Source organism: Callionymus lyra, chromosome 14 (assembly GCF_982586985.1).
Source record: "Callionymus lyra chromosome 14, fCalLyr1.hap1.1, whole genome shotgun sequence".
Lineage (NCBI taxonomy): Eukaryota > Metazoa > Chordata > Actinopteri > Syngnathiformes > Callionymidae > Callionymus > Callionymus lyra.
The window spans coordinates 10,754,059-10,781,554 of record NC_141831.1 but is presented as its reverse complement, the minus strand read 5'-3'; the positions used below and the strand labels follow the sequence as shown (position 1 = coordinate 10,781,554).

The following is a 27,496-nucleotide window of genomic DNA, read 5'->3' as shown; positions in this document are numbered from 1 at the left end:
TTTATTTTCGAATTTTTTGAATTACAAAATCAAACTCCATGTTTAAAACTTTTTAATTAAAAATAAGGTAATTATTAGCAAAACCTTCAATATACAAATTATTTAATTTCATTATTTTTGTAAATAAATTAAAAATATTTAAATGTAAAAATGATTGAATTAAATGATTAAAAAAGGTTAAATGCTTAATTATAATAATTTAAATTTAATTTTAATAACAATAATAAAATGATAATTTTTTGTTTTAATTTTAATTAAAATTGTCATATAAAAAGCTCACTGATATACCTACATAGTCATGGCATATAGGTGGCGCTCTCTTCTCTACATCCATTTTATTTTTCACCATTACACCTTATTTCACACCAACAGCGCCACCTACTGATCTCTGATTGTATTGTATCAACTCTGTTTCATGAAGCTTCGTGCAGATATTAAGGAACACATTAAAAGAATAAAAACAATAAAATAAACGACGTGTGAAATATTTATTTGTATATAAAGTTGAATATAAAAGCGACAGAAAATATCAAAAAGCTCAAGCGTCACTTTGTACAGGAAGTACATCAAAAATCTACTCGTATATATTTATATATAAAATTCTCTGCAGTAAAATCTTTAAACTCTACTGTTAATTTCTAAACATTTCTAACAAACTATGTTGTGTCGGATGTAACAAAAAAAAAGCGACACAATCGAAAAATTTAAATAAAAAAAAATGAATAAAACCCTGATTGACAGTTGATTCTTCTTCTTCTTCTCTTCTTCAGCTCTCGGAGTCAAAGTGTCTGGCGTTCCTGTTCAGGAAGTGGTTCCGGTACTGAGCCTCCATCTCCTCCACCCAGGCCAGGCTCCAGTCCCAGGCCGGGACCGGCTCCCCGAACTTGTCCACCTCGGATCGGAACGGCGGGTACAGACCGCTGAGGGGCGACGCCGGCGGAGAAAAGTCTGAGAAGAAGAAGAATAAGAAGAAGAAAAAGAAGAAAAAGAAGAAGGGAAGTGATTTTTTGTTTTGTTTCCATGTCTGAAGAACTGCCACAGAACGAGTGCTTTGAAGTGACGAAGGAATAAAACTCGTCTTCTGGAGCAAAACAAACGCTCGCTGTGAAAGCTCGTTTCAAAGACAACACAATTCTCTCTCTCTCAAAAAAGAGTCTTCGACTCTGTTGCTAATGGCTACAGGCGTAAAAATAACCAGGGGATGATTCAAGCTTTTATCAAGTTAGATGGTGTTCATCAGTTTACTTAGAGCTCCCTCTAGCGGTCTTTATCTTAATGACAAAGGATCCATTCAAAGGAATTTAAAACATTCATGTTTCAAACTCTGGGGCCAAATCAAGTTATTTAACGTGGCCCCGTGGGAGTTTTAAGTGTCCCTTCAACACTACATTTAACTTTTTTTTTGTAAAGATAATAAATGTTTTTGCATTAAGCAGAAGAAAAAAACAAGTCTATTTTTGAAGGAAAAGCTAGTCGTGAAAAAGTCAAAACGTCGTCACTTATTTACTAGTTTTTGTGTACACGATTTAATGATTTAAACATGTTTAATCTAAGTTAAGGTGTTGTTTTATTGGTAACGTGAGTACTTTAAAAATATATTTTTAAAATACTACTACATACTTACTCTCTAAAATAACGAATATACTAATAAATACTTAAATCACACCAGGGGCCCCTGCACATGGTCCTTGACCTAAACTGAACTGAACTGAACCTGTTTTGGCCCCTGGGGTAGTGATGGGCTGTGGTGTCATGTTGCTTAGCGGTCAGTAGGTGGCGCCATCAGTTTAAAAAAAATGATGTTTCATTAAAGGAATTCAACACATTAACTTTCATGTGTCAAACTCTGGGGCCCATTTTAAACACTACATTTAACTTTTTTTTGGTAAAGATAATAAATGTTTTCACATTAAGGAGAAGAAAAAAAAACAACAACTCCCTATCTTTGAAGGAAAACCTAGTAATGAAAAAGAGAAAATGTTATCACTTATTTACTAGTTTTTTGTGTACACTATTTAATGATTTAATCTTAGTTAAGGTGTTGTATTATTGGTCAAGGGAGGGCCATTAACACTTATATATTTTAAAAATACTACTACATACTTACTCTCTAAAATAACAACTATACTTACTAATAAATACTTAAATCACACCAGGGGCCCCACATATTTTGGCCCTTGGGTAGTGATGGGCTGTGGTGTCATGTTGTTTAGAGGTCAGTAGGTGGCGCCATCAGTTTAGAAAAATGATGTTTCATTAGAACAGTTTGTTCAAAACAAAGGAAAATAGTGTAGACACCGCCATCTAGTGGACGCTGAACATAATGCTTTAACGGAAATGCGTTTTTTTTTTTTGGTGTATTATGTCATTATGTTGTCCCTCTTGTACCCGTGACATGTCCAAAAATAATCATTATTATTGTTAGTATTATTTTACTAAAGTAGTAGGAAGTACGAGTATAATGAGATATTCTTGATTTATCTTAATGATCTACGCAGTAAATGTCTTTTTGTAAGTTTACGTATAATCGTTGACATCCCCAGTCTTTTGTCCCTTATCTTATCTTATAACACTGACTTCTTAAGTGTACACGTCTCACCTGACAGCGACGCCGACTCGGCGGCGGCGGCGGCGGCGAGCAGCCGGACGATGTGAGCGCTGTCTCCGGTGCAGCAACTGTCCACCGAGCTGACCAGGCTGGTGCGAGCGCTGGACACGTCGCCGTCCGTCACCGAGCTCCAGGTGTTCCACAAGGAACCGTCCCAGTCGCTGTAGCAGGACGACGGCGTGCTGCGGGGCGGGCGGGACCCCCGGGGGCTGGACGGGGCCACGGGCGGGTGAGGAAGGGGCCGCAGGTGGGGGAGGGAGGGACGCTGCTCCGGGAGGACGCTGAAGGGGGGGGGGGAGACGGAGGCAAGAACGTGAGTCCACTAGATGGCGGTCTCTGCACTATTTACCTTTGTTTTGTTGTTCAAAAAGATTCTTAATCCCATTACAGCAAAGCCCTTCCGGTAGTTATCAAATACTTTTAATTGTTTTAGACCTACTTCCAATAGGTACTACATTATAGCCAACATAGATACATAGATGCATCATTTTATTGACATAGATACATAATTGTATTGACAACTATAACATGCAATTAAAATGCTTTTATTTTTTATGAAAAATAGAAAGTGCGTCTTATAAGCCTTATGTATTCATTCTTACGTTTTAAACCCTATAAGTACAAAAAACACTTATTTATGAATAGAATTGCTGTTCTTATCGTATCTTTTAACAATAGTTTCTTAAAGCTTATGAGTCGTCGCTGTCAAAGTCAAGTCAAAACTTTATTGACACGACAGTCTACCGTCTGAGTCGCACATCACATGACCCAATCACACACGCCTCATTGGTCGACGATACATTGTTGTGATTTCTAATACATGATCTTATAATGTTTTTTATTTCAGTAAAGTTTGTATAAAATAAAATAATACATTTATTTTATTTACAATTAACTTTCAAATATTCACGTTTTTTTGGGGGAGTGTTACAATCAAATTCCAGCCACTAGATGGCAGCAGTCATTACATTCTTAAAGGAACAACCATAGATCATAGCGATGACTGAGGACGAGAGGATACAATCGACTCCAGCAGCTTTTAAAGCTGATGTTTGGACATATTTTGGTTTCAAAACAAATGAAATTTGTAACGACTTCGTCAAGAGTCATGTGGTCTGTAAATTCTGCAACACCAGAGTCAAGTACTAGACAATACTACACATATATCCTTTGTTACTACAGTATCGTAATAATCAATCCCAAATATGGCGGAAAAAGTTTGGACTTTTATTTTGAAAGGAGCTTCTCACCTGCGTCTCTCGGGGCAGCGGCTCAGCTCCAGGTACTGGACGGCCTCCTGGGCGGTCAGGGTTCCGTCCTGGTGGTCGTCCAGAGTACTGCCGTAGGAGGACGTGGACGGACGATGTGCGAGCGAGTCGTCGCACAGCGACCGATCCGAGCCGAGGTCCACGGTCAGCTTGGTGGAGCCGCTGGAGCTGAAGCGACAACACGGGTGAGAAGGTCGTCTGGTGTCGTCCTCTCAGTGAGGTCCTCACCCTTCGTCTGAGCTGAGTGTGCGATTCCCTGGAGCGTCCTCCAGGGGGAGCGGCGGAGGGGGGGGCAGCATGTCCATCAGGTGCAGGGACGCAGAGTAATGCAGCAGACGAGCAGCTCTATCCTGCGAGGCTTCATAGATACAGGTGTTCAGTTCTTCTGGTGATGACATCATCACTCAAGCTTACCTGGAGTGATGTGACTGAGTCTCTGTGCGCAGACGTCAGGAGGACAAGCCTGACCCCTGGTGGTTAACAAGGGGACGCTGTTCGCTGCATGGAGTTCTGGGGGAGAAACATGATTATGATTGACAGATTTTCACCTTAAACATAAACATGCATATGTGTCTAAATATAATCATGAATTCATATTTTAATAATCTATATTTATTGTTTCATAATCATGTGTTTTTTACGGAAGTATATCAGTGTCATTCAAATATATTGATATTTTTTTTTTTTTTTTTACAGATTCAATTCTTTTAAATTATTTAATTAATTTCTATAATGAAAGCTTGAATTTTTTTTTATATATGATTGAATTCAAACAATTTAATATTTTCAAAATGAATTAATTTATTTTTACCCATACAGTTTGATGTTTTAATTCCATTTATTAAAAAGTGCATTTTCTAAATTCAATATTTTTTTAATTCAACGACTTTTAAATAATATTTTTAAATGTTCGTATAAAATGCCGGACAATACGGTTCTAATATTGAATTGAAAAGGCTATAAATTAAAAAGTATTTTATTTATAATCATTTTATTATTATTATTGGAATTTTAATATCAAACTCTAGGTAAAAAAATAAAAAATCTTTCATTTTGAAAATTACAATTTTGTTAAATTATTATGAATTTAACATTTCAAATGTTTGAACCTTGAATTTTTTATTTATTGAAATGTAACTTGAAAGATTGAATTTGCTTGGTATTTAAAAAAATATAAAATTTAAATACTGCTTATAAAAAAAAATCAACACATAAAAGTTTGATGTTCTTATTCCATTCTATATTAATATCATAATTCATATCCTTTTCAATCCAATTTAAATTAATTATTGTAATTAAAATATAAAAAAGGGCATTCATCTAAGAAATTGTGTTGAATTTTTCAAAAAACCCAAACCTACAAAATACTAATGATTAAATTAAATTATTCAATAAAAGAAATGTGATGCTTAATATTTATATATATATTTTTTAAATCAATGTTTGAAATTCAACCCTTTAATACTTGGTGATGATGATAAACGTCCATAGTTTTCCTATTTTCCACTGACATTAGAAAGAGACACAGGTTGTTTGTCATTGACTTGTATGGCTTCTCACTGCTGCTGCTCAGTTTAGGTCAACATTAATCTCTAGAAAAACTCCAGTTTCACGAGGATTGTTGTGAAAAGTTGTGTAGTTAGTGTTTACGAAAAGAGGTGCGAGTTAAACTAATCTTCTCTAAAAACAAAAAAGAATATAGTAACAAGTAGATTAAGTAGTAGCAATAATAATAATATTAAGTAACTTTAAAAAAACAACCCATGTCAGTGATAAGTCTAGTCCAGCGTCTTCACCTTGCTTACTGCAGTTTCTCTCCCACGACTCTCTCAAGACTCCCATCTTGGGCTGAGGCCTGATGGCCTGTTTCCACGGTAACGCCTCGCGGCTACCGAGGGGCGGAGTCTTGAGGGTCGGCTGGGAGAAGATCTGGATGGTCTCGGCTCCCGGGTGCTGAGGGGGTCCGTGAGGCATCTTGGTGCTGCGGCCCGGGCTGTTGAAGGTCCTCAGACCGCTGCCCAGCAGGTCCACGTAGAAGGTTCCGTAGACGCCGCAGCTGTCCGTTGCCATGGGAACGGAGGCGTCCAGGCCGTCCAGATCCTTCTTGGCGAGGCAGGCTGACGACATGACGTTTACAAGTTTTAAAAAAAGATTGTGATGTATATGAGCAAGAATCTGCCGATAAAATTCAGGGACAACGAAACAATATTTTGTGATACTGTAGTAACGAGTATATATTTGTAGTATTGTCGATTAATTCTGAGGTGTTGCAGAATTTACAGACAACTTGACAAAGTCGTAACTGCTTTCATTTGTTTTGAAGACAAAATATGTCCAAACATCAGCTTTAAAAGCTGCTGGAGTCTAATGTATCCTCTCGTCCCCAGGCGGCACCGGGATCTTGCTGCATTTCATCGTTCCTTTAGATACTGACGACGTACTGCCATCCAGCGGTCAGGAGGTTTATTACAACACAACAATGAATAAACTCTGTGAATATTGAAACCTTCATTATAAATAAAAAAATGAATTATTTTATTTTATACACATTTCATTGAGAAAAACAAACTAATAAAATAACTATGAAAAAAAATACTGTTTTTAAATTTAAATTGGAACTAAAAAATGAATCGATACAGTGCTGTTGACGTTAGAAACAGTATCATGAAAAAAAAATTATCGCGATAAACAGTATATCAGTGTATTTATATTTTGTCACTAATACTCACCAGTGCTTCGGAGTCCTGGATGTTTGTGGCCCTGAGCCCACAAGTCCTGGTACTTCTGGTTGAAAGCTGGTCTCCAGCTGCCCGAGATCCAGGGCGAGTCTGGCGCCACCATCCTGGTGGAGATGGAATCACAGTTGTTTATATATTAATTGTAAACATAGTAGCCGTTATACACATAATTCAGAAGGTAGAGAAGTACTTCTGTACCTGTGTTTGATGATGAGATCTTCACCATGAAGTCGGTGCAGACCTGAAAGAACAGTTAACAAAAATATATAAATATATTATAAACACTGTATATAATTATATATATAATAAAAATAGGAGTTAGTAGGGTCTTTATTGACGCCGACCTTTTGCTCGGTCCCGTCCGGGCATCAGGGGTCCCATCCTGCTGTGTCGCCTGAAGAGGCAAACGGCTGCAATCATCAGAATGCACCACAAGAGGGCGCAAGTGCAGCCTATCAACACGGGGTCCCGCAGCAGATCCCGGAAGTCAGCTGCATCCGGACCGCCGGTGACAGATGGAGGGCCCGGAATGGGGTCTGAAAACACGCCCGAGACGTTTAACAAAAAAATCTCGTTAAAAATTGAGTTTTTGTAGTTTATATGATTAAATTCACCGATGATGAATCCGAGAGGTTCACTGAACATTCCCACGCCGGCTCCGTTCACAACCGCCACCGTGATCCAGTAGCGTTTCCCCGACTGGAGGCCGTCGATGTCCAGGCCGAGTCGGCCGCTGTCCACCGTCCAGTTCTGGTGCTGGTTCTGCTCCGGCTCCACACACCTCACCTGAGAGAGAATAACATTCAGAATCATGGCGAGGGGCTCGAGGGCCAAACAATACGAGGGATAGTTTGGCCGGGTGTGCGACTTACTCTGGAGCGACTTATGTGTGAAATTATTAGTTATTAGTATATCATTTCACATGTTATTTTCACACTTAACCGCAAGAGGGCGCTCTAGGCCTGTGTTGATAATTTCGACGTAGAAGAGGAAGCGCTGCATCTTCTACCTCCGGAGTTAGCGGAGTTGTTTAAAAGTGACACCGAGGATGAAGATTTCATTGGATTTTAGTTATTTGGAGTTACACGGATGGTTATTAGCATTAGCATTAGCCTATAAGCATGTTATTTATGCTATAGTTATCTGAATAACTCTTAATATGTTATGTTAACATACCAGGGACATTCTCAGTTGATATACGGTAATAAAAATGAAAATACGGTAATAAAAAGTATAAAATTAGCTAGTTGCTAGTTATATTTCTACAATGGTTGTGCAAAGGTATTGATATGGCAATATATTATTAATAATTAAGGTGTATATCAGCAAAAATCTGCCGATGAGATACATCTCAAGATACAGAGTGAACAATACGCTATATATCATGATACTGTAGTAACAAGTATATATTTGTAGTATTGTCGAGTACTTGACTCTGGTGTTGCAGAATTTACAGACCACATGACTCTTGACGAAGTTGTAACTGCTTTCATTTGATTTGAAAACAAAATATGTCCAAACATCAGCATTGGAGTCCACTGTATCCTCTCGTTCTCAGTCATCGCCATGATCTATCGTTGTTTATTTAGCTGCGGAGGAGGTAATGACTGCTGCCATCTAGTGGCTGGAATTTAATTGCAACATATATAAAAAAACCCACTGTGAATATTTGAATGTTCATTGTTAATAACGACTGTATCCTCTCATCCTCAGTAACCTCGACGAGACTTTTTTTTGTGCCTCAAACGACTGCTGCCAACTGGTGACCAGAAGTCCAATCGCAACCCAAAAATGGACAAACGGCGTGAATATTTTGAGTAATTGTAAAAAAAAAAACTGAATTATTTTATTTTATACATGGTTTTGTAAGATGAAACATTAATAAAAATAATTAAAAGCCCAAAAGTAATTCCTTTTCCTTTGGAGAAAAAAAAATGGATACAGTTCTGTTGAATATTGACATTGTAAATAAAAATATTGCGATATATCAGTATTTGCTCAAACGCCTAATTAATACTTTGAATATCGATATTTCTATCTCTTTATATAGTTTTTTTTTAATGAAAAATAGAAGTTGAAAGTAAAATATGACTTACGTACATCAACAACAGAAATAGTATCAGATATATTTAATAATACTCGTACTTGTCATTTCAATTGTGAGTTATATCGTGCAATTTTATTTTAGTTATCAACAGAATAACAAAACTTCTTGCTAATACTTGGATTATTACAGTTTTATAGTCGTACTACTGACCTCATAGGGACCAACCATGTCTGACTTAGGGACTAAAAATAGAAAGTCAAGCGTCATCAGGAGTCTGGACCAATCAGTGAGCAGAGTTTTTACAACCAGGTTTTGCTCGTGAATCGACAGCGCCATCTAGTGCAGAGACGATGACAAAGTATTCCACCGAGTCTCACCTGGTATCCGATGATGAATCCGTCACGGAGGTCTGGAGGAGGAGGCCGCCAGCTGACGTGCACCGAGCCGTTCTTCTCACGACTCACCGATATCGACACGGCCTGAGGGGGCGCACTCGGGTCTGAGGGCAGAAGAAGAATATGATCCAGAGTCCGAAGCAGCAGCCGAAAGAAAGAAGTGGTTTCCGAACCCATGTCGGGGACTCGCAGGTGTCTTGTGTTGCTCTCTCTGCCGTACAAGCCGCTGCCAAAGGGTCGGACCTTGAACTCGTACTCGAAGCCTCGCCTCAACGGGCCGAGCCGGGCCTGGAACGATGGCAGCGACACCTTCTTGGCCGACCAGTCGGAGGCGAGGGGCAGCAGGGATCGATAGAGGACCTCGAACCCGTCCAGGTAGTGAGGCTGAGCCGGCAGAGACTGGAGCTGTAGGGACGGAAAGAACTTCGATGATTCCCCCTCGGGAACGTTCTGGAATCCTCGTCTGGATCCTCACCCTCCACTGGACCCTGGACATGTTGAACCCCGGCGCCGTGATGGCGACGTCCACCAGGATCACTCGCAAGGCCGAGAGCTCCCTGTGCAGATCCTTTTGTTCGCTGTTATCTGGAAAATACAATTTTTGTTTTAGTTGTATTCTGTTTATGCTGCTTCACATGTTCCAAGGGGCCACATTACAAAGTGTGACTGTTGTTAGGGACCGTCAAAACAAATTAAAAACCAAAACATTTTTTTTTCTTTTTAATATTTTTTAATTTTTTAAATGTATTTTTTATTTTCAAGGGTCAAGATCCAAAGGTAATTCTTAAAACAAGTTATATTTAATAATAAATATAAAAAATAAAGATAATTAAATTAATTTCTTTGTTTTAGTGCAATATATACACTGATATATTGCAATATATACACTGATATATTGCAATATATACACTGATATATTGCACTTTTTTTTTTTCCAGATACTGTTTTTTAATTAAAAGATTGTGTTTTTTTTCCTTGAATTAGTTATAGGTAAAGTTTTTTAATTGATTGTGTGTTTAATTTATTTTGTATTGTGGTTTGTGAATCTGTACTTTGTTTTCAGTGATTGTGTGTCATATTTCTTAATTTGCTTATTTTGTTTTGCACCTCTCAGCCACCGTACAACAGCACTGTATCATTTTTTTTATTTTTGCTTTAAAATCACATAATATTTTTAATAGTAATTTAATGTTTTTTTTTCAATAAAGTGTGCTTTTTTTAAAATGATCATTCAAATAATCACAGTATGTGTTAATTTTTGTTTTTCAATTAAGCTTCTGGCCACTAGATGGTAGCAGTAATTACGTCCTCCACAGATAAAATAACAATTTATTCCTGTGAGATCCCAGATCTCTGATGACTAAGGACGAGAGGATACAGTGACTCCAGCAGCTTTTAAAGCTGATGTTTGGACGTATTTGGTTTCAAAACAAATTAAATTAGTTAAAACTTCGTCAGGAGTCATGTGGTCTGTAAATTCTGCAACACCAGAGTCAAGTACTCGACAATACTACAAATATAACCTTGTTCCTATATTATCACAGTATATTGTGTATTGTTTCCACTGTATCGTGATACATCACCTATCGACCGATTCTTGCCGATACACACAGTTGTTTGTCAGGCACCATACTTAGAGGAAGTCAATCCGGCGTCAATCCATTCTTACCTTCCACTGTCAGGTGACCACTGGCGCTGACCACGCCCACATCATTAGCGGCCGTGCACGTGTACCCGCCGGCGTCCTGAGGCGTCACGTAGTGAATCTGAAGGGTCTGGTCCGGGTCTACCAAGTACCTGGAAACACATGAGTAGAGGTTTAGTTTTCAAAGGATCAAGACACATCACAAAGATTGCGTTTCATCATTTCCAGGTCAAATGACGACATGTTTTCATTACAATAACGAAAATAATTGATTGCTTCGTTAAGGTACTTTATTTTGAAAAATTAAAACATTTTTACATCAAAAACAATAAATAAATGATTGTTATTCTTGGATGTTTATTTAACAGACCAACAGTATTTTACTTTGAATTTGTAACAACTTCCTGTCTGACGTTTTATTTTGTCAAGACACTTCCTGTTTCGGTTCTTTGTTTCCTCTTGTCTGTTCGCAGCTGACTCCAGATGGTGTGTGGTGGGATTTCTAATGACGCACAGCTGCTGTCAATCTGTCAATCAGGCTCGCTTCAAATATGACAGACTTCTGAAGAAACGGCTTTTGCTCGTCTCACGGTTCAACCTGCTATGAAGTTGACGCTCCCTTGTTTCCTGTTCGTGTGTTGACATTTTTTGGCTCTTTTTTCATCAGTGCTTTGTTACTCAGTTTTGGTGAGTTTTACTTTATTGACCTTACTTTCGTAGTCTTGGACAGTTGTGTCTTAAGCGTGAGTTCGTTTGTGAGAGAAAAACGTGCTAACAAAATCGGGATACTTTGAGTCAAATAAGCTTTATATTTTACATTAAAGTTTGATATTTTGTCACTATTTTGTTTTGCTTTAATTGTGGTTTTATTTTGGTTGGTCACTTCCTCTTTTTGTTTGACTGAAGGCACATCAAGTTATCATCTGCTGTATTTCTACCACCGGCCTCCAGGCCCGGAGCAACAAACATACATTGGTAATTAGGATCTTTTTTTTTTTCTTGTTAATCATTTCTATTATATTTTTCCCTGATACCCAAAGATTTGTTGCAAATGTATACTTTTATTTTCACATTCCTCGTTGTGCTTTTAGTTTCCTGTTTGTTCACGTTTTTGTACATTTTTGTACATTTTGTGTTGGATCTTAGACTTCAATTCAGGCGTATTTGATCTTGGACATCAATTCAGGTGTATTTGATCTTAGACTTCAATTCAGATGTATTTGATCTTGGACTTCAATTCAGGTGTATTTGAGCTTGGACTTCAATTCAGGTGTATTTGAGCTTGGACTTCAATTCAGGTGTATTTGAGCTTAGACTTCAATTCAGGTGTATTTGAGCTTGGACTTCAATTCAGGTGTATTTGAGCTTAGACTTCAATTCAGGTGTATTTGAGCTTAGACTTCAATTCAGGTGTATTTGAGCTTGGACTTCAATTCAGGTGTATTTGAGCTTGGACTTCAATAATTCAGGTGTATTTGAGCTTAGACTTCAATTCAGGTGTATTTGAGCTTGGACTTCAATTCAGGTGTATTTGATCTTGGACTTCAATTCAGGTGTATTTGATCTTAGACTTCAATTCAGGTGTATTTGATCTTGGACTTCAATTCAGGTGTATTTGATCTTGGACTTCAATTCAGGTGTATTTGATCTTAGACTTCAATTCAGATGTATTTGATCTTGGACTTCAATTCAGGTGTATTTGAGCTTGGACTTCAATTCAGGTGTATTTGAGCTTGGACTTCAATTCAGGTGTATTTGAGCTTGGACTTCAATTCAGGTGTATTTGAGCTTGGACTTCAATTCAGGTGTATTTGAGCTTAGACTTCAATTCAGGTGTATTTGAGCTTGGACTTCAATTCAGGTGTATTTGAGCTTGGACTTCAATAATTCAGGTGTATTTGAGCTTAGACTTCAATTCAGGTGTATTTGAGCTTGGACTTCAATTCAGGTGTATTTGAGCTTGGACTTCAATAATTCAGGTGTATTTGAGCTTAGACTTCAATTCAGGTGTATTTGAGCTTGGACTTCAATTCAGGTGTATTTGATCTTGGACTTCAATTCAGGTGTATTTGATCTTAGACTTCAATTCAGGTGTATTTGATCTTAGACTTAAATTCAGGTGTATTTGATCTTGGACTTCAATTCAGGTGTATTTGATCTTAGACTTCAATTCAGATGTATTTGATCTTGGACTTCAATTCAGGTGTATTTGAGCTTGGACTTCAATTCAGGTGTATTTGAGCTTGGACTTCAATTCAGGTGTATTTGAGCTTGGACTTCAATTCAGGTGTATTTGAGCTTGGACTTCAATTCAGGTGTATTTGAGCTTGGACTTCAATAATTCAGGTGTATTTGAGCTTAGACTTCAATTCAGGTGTATTTGAGCTTGGACTTCAATTCAGGTGTATTTGATCTTGGACTTCAATTCAGGTGTATTTGATCTTAGACTTCAATTCAGGTGTATTTGATCTTAGACTTAAATTCAGGTGTATTTGATCTTGGACTTCAATTTAGGTGTATTTGATCTTGGACTTCAATTCAGGTGTATTTGATCTTAGACTTCAATTCAGGTGTATTTGAGCTTAGACTCCAATTCAGGTGTATTTGATCTTAGACTTCAATTCAGGTGTATTTGATCTTGGACTCCAATTCAGGTGTATTTGATCTTAGACTTCAATTCAGGTGTATTTGATCTTGGACTTAAATTCAGGTGTATTTTAGGGGCGACATAGCTCTGATGGTAGAGTGGTTGCCTGCAGTCCAAAAGGTTGCAGGTTCAATCCCAGCTCCAGACAAGCTTGTGTCGTTGTGTCCCTGAGCAAGACACTTCACCCTGATTGCTCCTGATGGTGAACTTGGCGCAAGTGTGCAGCCTACTCACATCAGTATGTGTGAATGGTTGAATTTCCCCTCGCGTGACTAATAAGGGATTCTAAAAAAAAAAAAATAAAAAAAATAAAAAAAAAATTGATCTTGGACTTCAATTCAGGTGTATTTGATCTTAGACTTCAATTCAGGTGTATTTGATCTTGGACTTCAATTCAGGTGTATTAGATCTCGGTCTCGAATTCGGGCGGATTAGATCTCGGACTCCAATTCGGGTGTTTTATTCTTAATGTGTATGATATTGGACTCTTAACCTGTTTTACGATATTGGACTCCAGTCCTTCTGCTTCAACTTGGGTTCTGTTCCATTCAGATTGTGACAACTATAGTGAGATTTCTGAAGTTATTATACTTTTTTTTAAAACTTTTGCTCTGAAACTATACAGCAGTTATCTAAAGCGTATGAATTGATCCATGTGTTACCAGCTGGATTGGGATGAAGTAAAGATTATTAACGAGACAACTGAGTGTTCCTGTACCTGCCATTGGGCAGCGACCCCTCGTCCCTGCTCCAGACCACTGAGGGAGGAGGGTCACCTCTAGCCTGGCAGTAGAACTGAGCCGACTCGCCCACCTTCACCGACGCGTTCTCCGGCTTCAGCACCAGCACCGGTTTAGCTTTGGGAACCAAAAAAAAAAGTGCTTTAAGTGACTCAAAATGATCGATCGAGGAATTTTATTTAGACCTACTGAGCACAGAAAGTCGAGCCGCCCGACTCTCCTTCACTCCCACCGTGTTACTGGCCACGCACACGTACACACCCGAGTGGTTCTTCTGGGCCGGGGAGACCACCAGCTTCCCACTCACCACCTAGAACCGGTGAGAATATTTACTGTAAACTCTATATTTCTGTGGATAAGGTGGCTCACGGTGTAGCGGGAGTCTGTAGTTTTGAGGGGGAACCCGTCTTTTCTCCACACGACGTTGGGTTCCGGGTGTCCGGTCGGGGGGTCACAGTCCAGGACCGCCGTGTCTCCCTCGGCCACCTCCAAGTCTCCGGGCTGCACGTGGAAGTCGTCGTGCAGAACTAAAACAATCCACAGTTTTGATCCATTAAGAAAAAACAACTGTACTGGATAGTAGTGACAAGTATCTGTCTAAACGATGCGTATCACGATACAGTGGCAACAAAACGATACATCGTGATACTGTAGGAACAAAGATGCATTAAGTTTTTTTTTTAATTTTATTTAAGGAAAAATCCGTGTAGGGTCTCGTTCATCCACGTCACGGTTTTCAAAAGAGTTACTGGACTTAGTGGAGTGTCGAGAATACGCTTTAACGCCCTTCCACGATGTTTTACCGCGACACTACAATTTACAAACTGAGAATATTTGCAAGTGAATTGGTACTAAATCAATACAGTGTTGTTAAATATCTATACAGTATCGTAAATAAAGCGTTATTTAGGTGAATTTAAATTGTCTTACACGCCTCATGAACTCAACTGTACTGTATTTTCCCGGACACAACCATCAATAATCCATTTGTATTGTATTGTCATGATACATGTAACAAAGATGCCGAGAAGGTTTTTTTCAAAGGCTCCTGGGACATGAAAATATTTTTTTTTTTCTGTCATTTACAACTATTTTTTGGGATTTAAACTGCAGAATACTATCATGTTTGCATGAACCAATCACATGTTGTGGTGTCACTCAAACTGTACCACATTCACTAAGTCTGTTGCAAGATTTGGTTGAAATATTACTTGTATTAATCAGGCAGTGAGTATATATTGATACACTTAAATATCGAAAGAAAAAATTCACAATACCTTATAGACTACGGGTGTTGGAAAATAACGACATGACGATATAGCACAATGTTTTTTTTTCCAATAATAGTCTAACGATATTCCTATTCGACTCCATCAATAACTTTATTTTTTTGTTTGCAAATCATGTTTCCTGGGTTACCATTGTTATTTTATGGTTCATATTTTTGTGTTTTAAAGTCTAAAAAAAAAAATTTTTGAAATTGACATGCAAATATTCACGCTGTCATTTCTCGGTTTGCTCTTAAACTTTTGGCCGCTAGATGGCAGCAGTCATTACGTCCTCCGCAGCTAGAGGACGACTGAAAGCCTGCGAGAGCTTTTGGCGATGACTGAGGACGAGAGGATACAGTCGACTCCAGCAGATTTTAAAGCTGATATTTGGAAATCTTTTTGTTTAAAACAAATGAAAACAGTTACGACTTCGACAAGAGTCATGTGGTCTGTAAATTCTACAACAACAGAGTCAAGTACTCGACAATACTACACACATATGGTTGTTACTACAGTATCGCAACATATCGCATAGTTACGTATCTTATCACCAGATTCCCGCCCCTAACATGAACAGTTGCTGGTTATTAAGAACTTAAACCAGAAGCGAACAAACTCACCTGCTATGAACAGCGAGGCGTTACGACTGACCGCCCTCCCCGCACCGTTGGTGGCCACGCAGGCGTAGACCCCCTCGTGAGTCGGACCTCGCTTGTTCCCGCCCACGCTGAGAAAGAAGAGGCTTCCTTCCGACAAGACCAGAGGCTGCATCTGATCCTCTCCGTTGGTCCACTCCGGCGGATGGCCGTTGTGCAGCCATTGGATGGTCGGTTTGGGGTTTCCCTCGGCCCGGCAGGACAGGGTGGCGGGGCTGCCCACCTTCACCACCACATCGGCGGGATGGTGGACGATGGACGGCGGGGTTTCCTCCCCACGCACTCGGACGACTGAGGAGGAAGAAGGGATGAGGATTTAATATTCAAATCTATTAAAGTAGATGAGAAGTACATCACTAACATCAGGATGTTGCATGGTTGAATTTCAAATAAACTTTTCAATTTTTTTTATTGAAATCTTGTTTTTGAAGCGTTTTTCTTTTGAAAACGCTTATTAAATAATATCTATATTAAAAGGTTGAATTTGTATTTTAAAAGGGTGAGTTTTTTTTGTAATTTAATTATGACATTTAAAATTAAAAAAATACATTTCTTTGCAGTTTTTTTGTTTTATTCTGACTCCAATAATTCAAATTACATTTTATAAATTTATAAATTTATAAATTGTGGTATTTATAATATCAAAATGTTGGTATAATGCCAGCACAAAAACAAAGGAATTAAATACTGATTTTATTTTATCTATTTTTTTAGTTCCACGAATTAAGTGTGAATTTTAAGTAAAGAAAATAATTGATAGTCAAATATTGTTAATACGGTATTGTGATTTTTTTTTTTCTTCGATATTTAAGAATCAATATTTTCTCACACCCCTGATTACTACAAGTAATATTTCAACCAAATCTTGCGACAGATTAACTAATTGTGGTACAGTTTGAGTGACACCTAACAGAAGATATGATTGGTTCATGCAGTTTAAATCCCCAAATCGTTGCAAATTACATAAAACTCGAATTTAGAGAATATTTTTGAATTATTGGAATTGGAGTATGGCACTGTATGTGTAAAAAAACAAAACAACCAACATTTAAAAATATAAAATATAATAAAAAATATTAAAACTTTCAATTCAACTTTTGAAAAACAACTTCAATGTTCATATATATGGAATGCAAAAAAACATGTCAATATAGTCTTTAAATGAATCCATCAAATAGTCTGATGACACTAATATACTCCTTACATCCACTACGTCAATATAACCTCCTTGGCAGAGGCGATAAAACTGATGAGGTGTAACTTTTATTTGTAGAAATACTAACATAAGCTAAGATCACACAGAAAAAACTAATGGAGACCGACTTCAACCTAAGAATGCAGGTCTTTGTCCCAGAGCGCTCATTACAGTTAATTCTAGGTTCAGCGACAACAAACAAGGTTCCAGCCCTCGATGTGTGTTTGCAGCTGTGGGTCAGGAATGCCATTGTTTGAACTTCCCAAGTCGTCCGACGACCACATTCAAGGAAACGGGGCAGGGATTGTGATCGGGACAGGAAGCTCGTCTCAGGAACATCGACCCTGAACACGGCATCATGTCCGTGATGGAACAAAAGACACCAGTGAGAAGTAAACTTTAGGGATATTCCACTGGAAACTTACTATATTTAAAATAAGAAAAATAAAAAGTTGTTTCTGCTTTGGATCAACATAACAAATATACAACTTATAGTGACCTATTTTATGGTTTTTAAGAGTTGTAAATGTAAATAAAAAATGTTAAATAATATCTCAATCACTAAATAGTGAATCAAACGTTTGTAATAATAATGTTATTACAGTTAAATACGTTAATTAAATGGTAAATGGGACTAAGAAAAATTCAAAACATTTTTTCACATTTAAGGATTATTAAAAAGCACAAATGGAGAAGAGGTTAATCTATATTTGATAACTCACAGTACATTGAGTCAAACCAATGTGTAAATTATTTAATTTATTTAAAAAATTATACCGGAAGTCAGATTTATACCAACATTAAACCCATTAATTATCGTAAGATGTTTATTTATTTTAAATTAATTTATAGACGCTTCTGAAGTAGCTAAAAAGAAGATACAATATGGTTTAAAAATGCTTATTTAACATATTTACTGACGACTAGAGCAACCGTAACTATTTTTAAAATGTTAAACTAATTCAAAAGTTTTAAGAAAACTCACCTGTTATGAGAAGCGATGCTGCGACAACTGTCCACATGTTTCCTCTGACTTTACTACACAGTTAAATATTTAACGAGTATGAATAAAACAAGAGGTTTGTTTATACATTTTTTGGAAAGTTTTTTTCAAGACTTAAATCCGTAAAACGCGCCTCCGAGAGTCTCTGTCGTCTGTTGTTTGTGAACGTAGTGATTCCACATTAAGCTTCCTCTTTTGGTTTTCAAAATAAAACGACAAAGTAATCGTGAATCGATTTTAAAAAACCAAAAACATCCTGGATTTAATCGAGCAAGATTTACAAGCACAAAGATGATTCGACAAAGCTAAAGTTTTTTTTTCGGAAAGCACTGCAGTCAGGATATTTAATAAAATAATGTGATTTATTTTGTAATACAACTTCCTCCCCTTATTCAAATACTACTTTTGTTTGTTGCTTATCTCCATATTTATTTCATTTTATTTTATATTTTGCTTATTTATTGTGCTTTTATTAGCATTATTATTTATTATCATTTTACTCTTTTATACTGTATATATCGTTTTTCCATCTTTAAAACCTGTAAAACTTCTTAGCTTCACATGTATCAGTGGTTAATGATCGGAGATGTAAGAAAAAGTATAAAATGTCCGACTTGTTTACGATGAACAAAGAGATTAGAATGTTGTAAATGTTGAAGATTTCCTTTACGTAAATGGTAAACAAAGTTTGATTCTTATTTGAGAGTATACAAGTATATCAGTGTCATCAAAATGTTAAACATTTAAATTTAACTTTTCAAATGTTCAACTTCTTAGATATCAATGTTGAATTCGTTTTTTCTTTTTTGTAAGATCATTGATTTTCTTTTTTTTAATGTTAATATTTTCCAAAAAAATGCCTTTTTACATATAGTTTGATATTCTAGTACAAATAAAAAAAACTATTACATTTTTGGTTTCATAGCATTTTAAACTCAATAAGCAGTGTTCTAGTAGAAAAGCAATATTTTTTATTGAATTTCAAATTTTATAAATTAAATAATCTTAATTTTAGAAAATCAGTGTTTTTTATTTTTGGAGTTGGAATATTAAACCATGTAAAAATTAATTATTTAATCTTGGAAATATTTATTTCAGAAAGTGTTAGATTTTGTAGCATTATTTAGTAATAGTATTTTAATTACAATATACAAATCTTAAAAAATCTTATTTCATTTAAAATATATAATATTGTTTAATAGTTATTTTTCAATTATTATTGTTGTTGTTATTATTTGTTATTAAATAACAATATAAAAATATGTATATGCATTTACTTCGAAATTATGAAATTATTTTAATTTGATTTGTATTTATTATTATTATTGGAATTGCAATAGAAAATTGTGTTAAGATTATTATTATTATTTTTCAAATAATTTCACAGTTTAATTATTGTAATTACAATAAACACAATCTGTAATATTTTCAAAATGATTAGATATTTTTTAAAGATTGTGTATATTGTAATTCCAATAGTAATATACGATTTAATATTTTTTAAATTAATGAATATACAGATTTTTATATTGTTATTTCAATTATTATTATTATTATTAATAATAATAATAATAATAATACAAATAATAATACAAACTAACTATTTAATATTAAAAAAATAATATATAATAACAATATAAATATAATTATAATATTTATTCAATAAAATAAACAGAATAAATATTTTTAAATTGTTTAATTATTAGTGTGTATTATTATTATTAATTGAAGTAATGTAAAAATCTGTATATTCATTTATTTTGAAAATATTTAATTGTTTAATATTTTGGTTTTTTTTGTATTGATTTATTTGCATTTTTAATTATTTTTATTAGTAATGCAATACAGTATAAACGTCTGTAAAAATCTTTTATTAATTTTAAAAACATTCGAATTTTAATAAATCCAATCATTACGAAAACAAATTCTAATTCAAAATAAAATTCTTTAAAAAAAATGTAATAAATTAAATTCAAACATTCAATATTCCGATCAAAAAGAAAGAAGAGAGTGAAAAATCAGATTCAAAAGTTTCTAAAATGGAAAAATATGAAAATGTGGAAATAGATGAATAGAGATTCTAACCATTAATTGTTGAAGAGACATAAACAGACATGACAGCAACGTGAACTGAAAGTCGACTATGAGTCGAAACCGAAGCGAGTTCATTCAGCGATGATGTGAAGCAGCAAAACAAAAACACAAAAAACACAAAAGGCGAGTTGCCAAGACTGGCGGCGCAGCAATGATGACCCAGAAACAAGTGAACTAGCACCAGTTCATTCCTCCATTGGCTCTCGTCAATAACGTTTTGTCTGCTCGGCGGCACATTGTGAGCCGGAGAAAGACTCTCGCTAAGTGATGGATGTTTATATTGATCCAACAAGCCGGGCTCGCCGGCCCCGCCATCGGCCATCTTTTCAGACGCCGACAAAAGCTTTTCGGAGCGAATGAGCGATGAGTCTTGGTTGCGACACAAGTCATGGGAATGCAAGTGCTGAGGGAAGGAACTTCTTTCTCGCAGGGGTCAGCACAAGTGATGGAGGAGGAGAGAGAGAGTGTCTCTGTGAGGAATGTGGAAACAAGTGACTCCGAGTCCAGAGTGTTTTAAATCCTTCAGGTCCAATAATCACTTGCATTGACCTCAGGATTTCAACTACACACTCTGACCTGCAGCCAAGTTTACGACTTGACAATTAATTCATTAATAATACTTTTGAGTGTCTTGTTAAATTTGAGAATATATGTATGTATTTAAAAAAAATAATCTTGCAAAGCTGCCCTTAAAACAAAATATAAATACTTTAAAAAACGTTTATTTCTTTATATGAAATTAATATTCAATACAATTAACTTCAGCACGACAATACAAAACAACAATACATAAAATATGTTCTTTTATATAAAAGTTGTACAAATATGAGTCAAAACAACATAAGAAAAAAATATTAAAAATGTAAATCTTATTAAAATTTAAGGTTTTATTTATTCAATAATGACTAATAGTACCTTATAATATAGAAATGATTGAATTAAATTATCCAAATAAATAATTAATTGCCTATAAAAACTATGAAACTTTAAATTTAAAATTTAAACGTTTATTTGTCAACTATTCAATTTCCATTTGTTATTGATATATATATATATATATATAAAATATTTTATATATATTCAAAAACAATAATATATACACAAAAACAATAATGCGTAAAAAGTTGTTTTATATGAAAGTTATCCAAAAATGTTTGTTTTTTCTTACAAAGCAACATTTTAAAAACTAAATGAAAGAAGAAAAACATTTTTTTTTTATACAACTTTGACATTGACAACATTTTATACCATATATATTTATATATAAATTGTTGTTTTTTTGTCTGGTGACACTGTTATACTAAAATATAAAGTGAATATTTAGAGAACATATTTTTGTATTATTGGAATATGAAGACAAAACGATTTGTGTTGAAAAAACAATGAATTTTGTAAATATTAAAACGTTTTAATTCAATTAAAAAAAAAAAACGAACTAAATTTTCAATATATAAACTAGTGAATTCAAATATTAAACAAAAATATTCAATGGAATCATCAGTCTTGAGTCAAACTGCGAATAATAAATTCTATAAATCCGATGTATTTGATTCACACTATGAGAAAAAAACAACAAACTTGTAACAATCTAGTAAATATCAACCAAATAATCTGATAATCAATACATTTTAAGTTCCCTGTTCAACAGGAAATACTTAAAATGACTTTAATAACAACCCAGACGAACAAAAAACAAAGTTATTATACTGGACTTGAAGCTGAGTTGAGTAGATGTTCGAGAGGGTCTAAAAGAAGGTGAAGGTCTCACCTCTCCTGTGGTGTTTGCTCCTGCGAGGCTCGTGCTTCCGTCCTCCGTCCTTGACCCTGACCTCCTGGCTCCAGCACCTCCACTGACCGCAGGTGTAGAGGACCAGCGTGGTCCACAGGAGCCCCTCACCAAACCTCATCTCCTCGAGCGCTCGCCTCCGACTATGGTGGATCTGCAGCACCCATTCGTCTCCTGAACCCCCCGTCCAACCCCGTACCCCCCACTCTCTCTCTCTCCCTGACCTGTTCAACACTTATCCTGGTCGTTGTTAACCAGTTCCTCATGTTCCTTTAACCAGGAGCCCCCTTTCTTGTTCCTCCCTTCTTTCACTTCCATTCCTCTCCAGCGAGGGAAACAATGATCCAGAAAACAAGTCCCAGGACCTCATGCTGGGCTGATCGTTGATGAGGGGATCAGGGGGGTTCTGGTCCTGAAATTAAAAAAAAAAAAGGTTTCTCCACCGATAAGGGTCGACTCTCTGGACCAGACTACGGGGCTCCTGGTCGGGGATGAAGTGACCCAGCTTGCCCCCCCAAAGTACCAGCTTCTTCGACCCCCCCCTCCCTTGAACCCCCTCCAGCCTCGCACTAGGATCATTTGTAAAGACTTGTCCGCACAGTGTGAGCCTCAAGACTGGTCTTGGCTCAGAGACGCAAACGTGTTAATCTTCTCGCGTCAGAAGACGATGAAGTTGAATTCAATGTTATTGTGCATTAAAATGAACAAATATGAGTCGGAAGTAGACGTTTCTCCGTCCGACAATCTGTCCCTTCGACGATCTGTCCCTTTGACGATCTGTCCCTTCGACGATCTATCGCTTCGACAATCTTTCCCTCCGACGATCTATTGCTTCAACGATCTGTCCCTCCGACGATCTGTCCATCCGACGATCTATTGCTTCAACGATCTGTCCCTCCGACGATCTGTCCCTTCGACGATCTGTCCCTCCGACGATCTGTCCCTTCGACAATCTATCTCTTTGACGATCTGTCCCTCCGATCTATCCCTTCAATGATCTATCCCTTTGACGATCTGTCCCTCCGACAATCTGTCCCTTCGACAATCTATTTCTTTGACGATCTGTCCCTTCAACGATCTGTCCCTCTGACGATCTTTCCCTCCGACGATCTGTCCCTTCAACGATCTGTCCCTCCGACGATCTGTCCCTTCGACAATCTATCTCTTTGACGATCTGTCCCTCCGATCTATCCCTTCAATGATCTATCCCTTCGACAATCTGTCCCTTCGACGATCTATCCCTTCTACAATCTGTCCCTCCAACGATCTATTGCGCCGACGATCTGTCTCTCAACGATCTATCGCTTCAACGATCTATCGCTTCAACGATCTGTCCCTCAAAGATTCTACATGATCTTTGACCTCATGAGGGCCACATTAATACAAATACAAAGACACACAGAAAACTTTAGTAAAGTCTGAAAGATTATTTTGGCAGAAGTACAAATAGTTCCGTTTGTTTTTCTTTTGATAGTTTTGAACTGTTTTACAGTTTGCAGATTTGTTTTGCACCTCCCAGCCACCGTACACAATTTTTTATTTCGTAATTGTTTGTTGACTTTTCTCAGTCGTCTGTCATGTAGTCGTCCACTCCATCGAAAGTGAACAGTGTGGCGAGTCCTCTCAATAACGGAGGGCCACCCATGTTCAACTTTTGTTCGCCGCCTCACTTTGATTGATGCAGCTGTTGGCCCTTCTAAGCCTCCATACGTATTCCCCGACACAGAAGCAACCAAAAAAAAACCCCCCATCGAGACGCGCCGTCGCCCACGCTGTGATGTCCTGTCAGAGCAGCGGAGGGCCTATTGGCGAGCGCTCTGACCTCTGGTCCCGAAAAGAATCTCGGTCGCCGCCGCTCGAGTCGATACCGCAGTCGTTATCGAGGATTTTTTTCGGTCGTCGATCTGAAGTGTCGCCATATATTTACAGACTACGAGAAAGGGGTCGGCAAACATGGCCCCCGTGGTTGATTGAGCACGGACTGAGTCCCTTTCTCTCGGGATAAGTGAATCCAACGTTAGGGCCTTTTAAAAAAAAAAAAGAAATCATCAATGGGTTCTTGATGTTGTGAGAGGTGGGAGGGGCGGCGGCGGCGGCGGCGGCATCCGTGTCACAAACACAGGAGCGATGTGAACCCCAAGGCCTGGAGTTCCGCTTGAGTGCATCTGAATGCTCGCACACTGGAGCTCGCCCCGACTCTGTAGTGTCGGAAAAACCCGAGTTTTCAACCTCACACCTCTTTCTGCCCTTTTTTTTTTTTTCTCTATCCCGCCCGCCCCCCCCCCCCACATCTCTTTATATGTCCAGCTGGCTGCACCACAAAGACTCCTCCGAACCCCCCACAAGCTTTGTTGTGCCTTTTTTCCCACTCCCTGGAGACTGAGGAGGAAAAGATGAAGATGAGGATAGATGTGGAGGAATGAGGGAGAGAAAAAGAGAGGGAGCGAGAGAGAGAGGTTCGACTTGTTGGATGACAAACACTACGAGGCGATCGGAGGTGGACGCTGCCCGTTTGACCTCTTGACCCGTACATTAGCTTCCCGAGGAGGCTACAGTGAGGTCAACTCAAAATTAGCTTCACGCATTTTTGACGGTTTAGTTTTTAGAGTAAATTATCGACTCATTTTTTCTCATATTTATTTATTATACATTATTATTTATTTTTATATATATTTGTTTCCATAGGATACGTTTATTTGATTCACGCCAGAATGGGAAGATAATTGTTGAAAATTATTGAAAAACACCAAATTATTAAAAATTATTAAAATAATTTATTTTATTTATTTAAATTATTATTAAAAATGGCGTTTCCCACAAGTATTTGTAGAAAATATCGTCACACAGACATATTTCGCAATATTTTCTTTTCACTATACTGTTACGATATTCAAAAGCATTGTTTTGATAACAAATACCATGATTTAAAATAAATGTTAGGTATGATATTTTATGGTTTGTATACCAATAAACAACTGACGTAATTCAAATAATTTTATTAACAAGTACATGGTTATTTTCACAGAGTTTGTTCATTTTCAACATTCCGGTTGTAATTAAACTTCCGGCCAATAGATGGTAAAATATATTAAATCACATCCTCCGCAGCTAAAGGAACAATAAAAGACCCTGAGATCCTAGCGTTGACTGGGGACGAGAGGATACAGTCGTCTCCAGCACATTTTAAGAGCTAATGTTTGGACATATTTTGGTTCAATACCAGAACCAAGTACTCAACAATACTAAAAATGTATCCTTAGTAGTATATTTAAGTGTACAATGATTATATTTCAAATGAAGTAGTTTAAGATCAGATAAGGGTCAACAATAGGAGTAAAAGTGAGGTTTTCAGTCAGACATCTTCATCATCTCCATGCTTCATGTCCTCCTGCGAGGGGGTCCGAGACCATGTTGTGAGCCAATCATCTGGTCAATTACAGGCAACAAGTCCCACCAGTTATGAAGCTGCTGAGCTGCACCCGGACGCACAGTTGCTGCGCTGGCGTGTTGTTGTGCAGGAGGAGGAGCGCAGCATGGAGATGTGGGCCGGAACTAATAGGATTGCTTTGGATTCATTAGATTCTCTTTCATAGTCGTGGTTGGAATTCCACTCCATGTCTCCTTGGGGTTCACACTTCTCCAGAACCGAGGTGGGAGGACCGGAGAGGGTTCATAATCGGGTCTGGAAAGAAGAAGCGAGGGATCGTCCGCTCGCTTCCAGAATGTCCGTCAGAATGTTTTGGAAAATATAAAGACCTCGACAGGAAGTGTTGCACAATAGCAGGAAGCATTTATGGATCAGGAAACAGTTTTGTCCACAATGAGAAATACATTCTTGTAAAGATATTGTACTTAGCAATGAATACAAGATTTATCAAACACAATACTTCAATAACATGCTAGTGCAGTTTTCATCCATCACATTCAATGTGAATGTTCCCTTTGCAAATAGAAGTATATTTAAGTGTACTATGATTATATTTAAATTTAAGTAGTATACTTGGCAAGTACTTTTCCCCTCCCTTTGCAATAAGAAGTATATTTAAGTGTACTATGAGTATTCTTATTTTTATACTAAAATTTAAGTAGTATATTTAGTGTTTACTTTTGACAGCCCTTAGCAAAAAGAAGTATTCAATTGTAATATGAGTATTTTTTATTGTATGCTCAAAATGTAGTAGTATACTTTTACTTGTTTTACTTTTCACATCCCTTTGCAATAAAAAAAATATATTCAAGTGTACTATGATTATATTTAAATTGAAGTAGTATACTTGGCAGTTAGTATATTGAGTGTTCACTTTTGACATCCCTTAGCAAAAGAAGTTTATTCGAGTGTACCATGATTATATTTAAATTGAAGTAGGCAACTGAAAGTTTACTTTTGACATCCCTTTCCAATAAGGAATATATTTAAGTGTACAATGATTATATTTAAATTTAAGTAGTATACTTGGCGAGTACTTTTCCCATCCCTTTGCAATAAGAAGTATATTTAAGGGTACTGTGAGTATTCTTATTTTATACTAAAATTGAAGAATTTATTGTTTACTTTTGACAGCCCTTGGCAAAAAGAAGTATTCACTGAGTATTTTTCATTTTATACTAAAATTGAGGTAGTATACTTGAAGTTTACTTTTTACATCCCCTTGCAATAAGAAGTATATTCGAGTGTACTATGATTATATTTAAATTGAAGTAGAAGACTTGAAGTTTACTTTTGACATCCCTTATCAAAAGAAGCATATTCAGGTGTACTATGATTGTATTTAAATTGAAGTAGTAAACTGGATTTTTACGTTTGTCTCCCTTTGCAAAAAGTATTTTCAGGTGTGAGTATTCTATTTTTTATACTTTGAAGTAGAATATTTGAAGTTTACTTTTTTAGTATAGAGACAACTGTACTTTTAGGATACTTTATATATACTTTGTTAAACTTAATTATACTCTCAGTGTACGGTTAGTAACTGGTAATATAGTTGAAAGTACAATTCTGTTTACTCAAAATGTTCCAATTTGGTTCGAATAGGTTTTAAATAGTACACTACAAGTACACATACCTTAGTATACTTTCTTTCTAGAGTAGAGTATTGTTGATAAAATGAACTTCAAGTATAATACTTTTTGCTAAAGGTTTAGTTTTCTTAAAGATTTTAACTTGCGGAGTGAACCCGTGGTTATGGTCTGTTGCTAGCTTGAGTTAGCGGTTAGCTTTCAAGACAAAAAAGTAAACAAGGAAGTACTCGGGATGAAGAAGTACCATTTCCTACTGTCAAGTCAAATAAGTACGATAAATATTGCCTCCAATTATAAAAAAGGGAGATATTTCTTAAATAATTCAATAAGGTTTTATTCATTTATTAGCTCGATTTTCTGTCTATATGACTTCGTAGATCGGATGTT

At 36.6% G+C, this 27,496-nt stretch overlaps 1 protein-coding gene across 2 annotated transcripts; it reads right to left on the bottom strand.

Moving 5' to 3' along the window:
- Positions 1 to 476: 476 nt before the first annotated feature.
- On the bottom strand, positions 477 to 22,347 carry robo4 (roundabout, axon guidance receptor, homolog 4 (Drosophila)). Of its 2 annotated transcripts, none has more exons than XM_087807884.1 (19): positions 22,076 to 22,347; positions 15,980 to 16,306; positions 14,458 to 14,615; positions 14,278 to 14,398; positions 14,067 to 14,205; positions 10,726 to 10,853; positions 9,532 to 9,641; positions 9,230 to 9,461; positions 9,039 to 9,160; positions 7,229 to 7,400; positions 6,959 to 7,150; positions 6,813 to 6,855; positions 6,606 to 6,718; positions 5,673 to 5,993; positions 4,291 to 4,386; positions 4,105 to 4,234; positions 3,859 to 4,044; positions 2,600 to 2,889; positions 477 to 948 (listed from the first exon to the last, which is right to left on the bottom strand). In XM_087807884.1, exons 1-19 carry the CDS (start codon positions 22,212 to 22,214, stop codon positions 767 to 769), a joined length of 3,201 nt encoding a protein of 1,066 aa, XP_087664010.1. In that variant the 5' UTR covers positions 22,215 to 22,347; the 3' UTR covers positions 477 to 766. The 2 variants fall into 2 exon arrangements, with proteins under 2 accessions (XP_087664010.1, XP_087664011.1); XM_087807885.1 differs by lacking the exon at positions 22,076 to 22,347 and adding an exon at positions 18,196 to 18,355.
- Positions 22,348 to 27,496: the final 5,149 nt, after the last annotated feature.

Coding starts and splice junctions, on each gene's coding strand:
- robo4 (XM_087807884.1), bottom strand. CDS start 22,214: ATGAGGTTTGGTGAGGGGCTCCTGTGGACCACGCTGGTCCTCTACACC. Junction 9,462..9,531: donor TGTCCAGGGTCCAGTGGAGG/GTGAGGATCCAG, acceptor CCGTCCCTACAG/CTCCAGTCTCTGCCGGCTCA. Junction 7,151..7,228: donor ACCTCTCGGATTCATCATCG/GTGAATTTAATC, acceptor GCGTGTTTTCAG/ACCCCATTCCGGGCCCTCCA.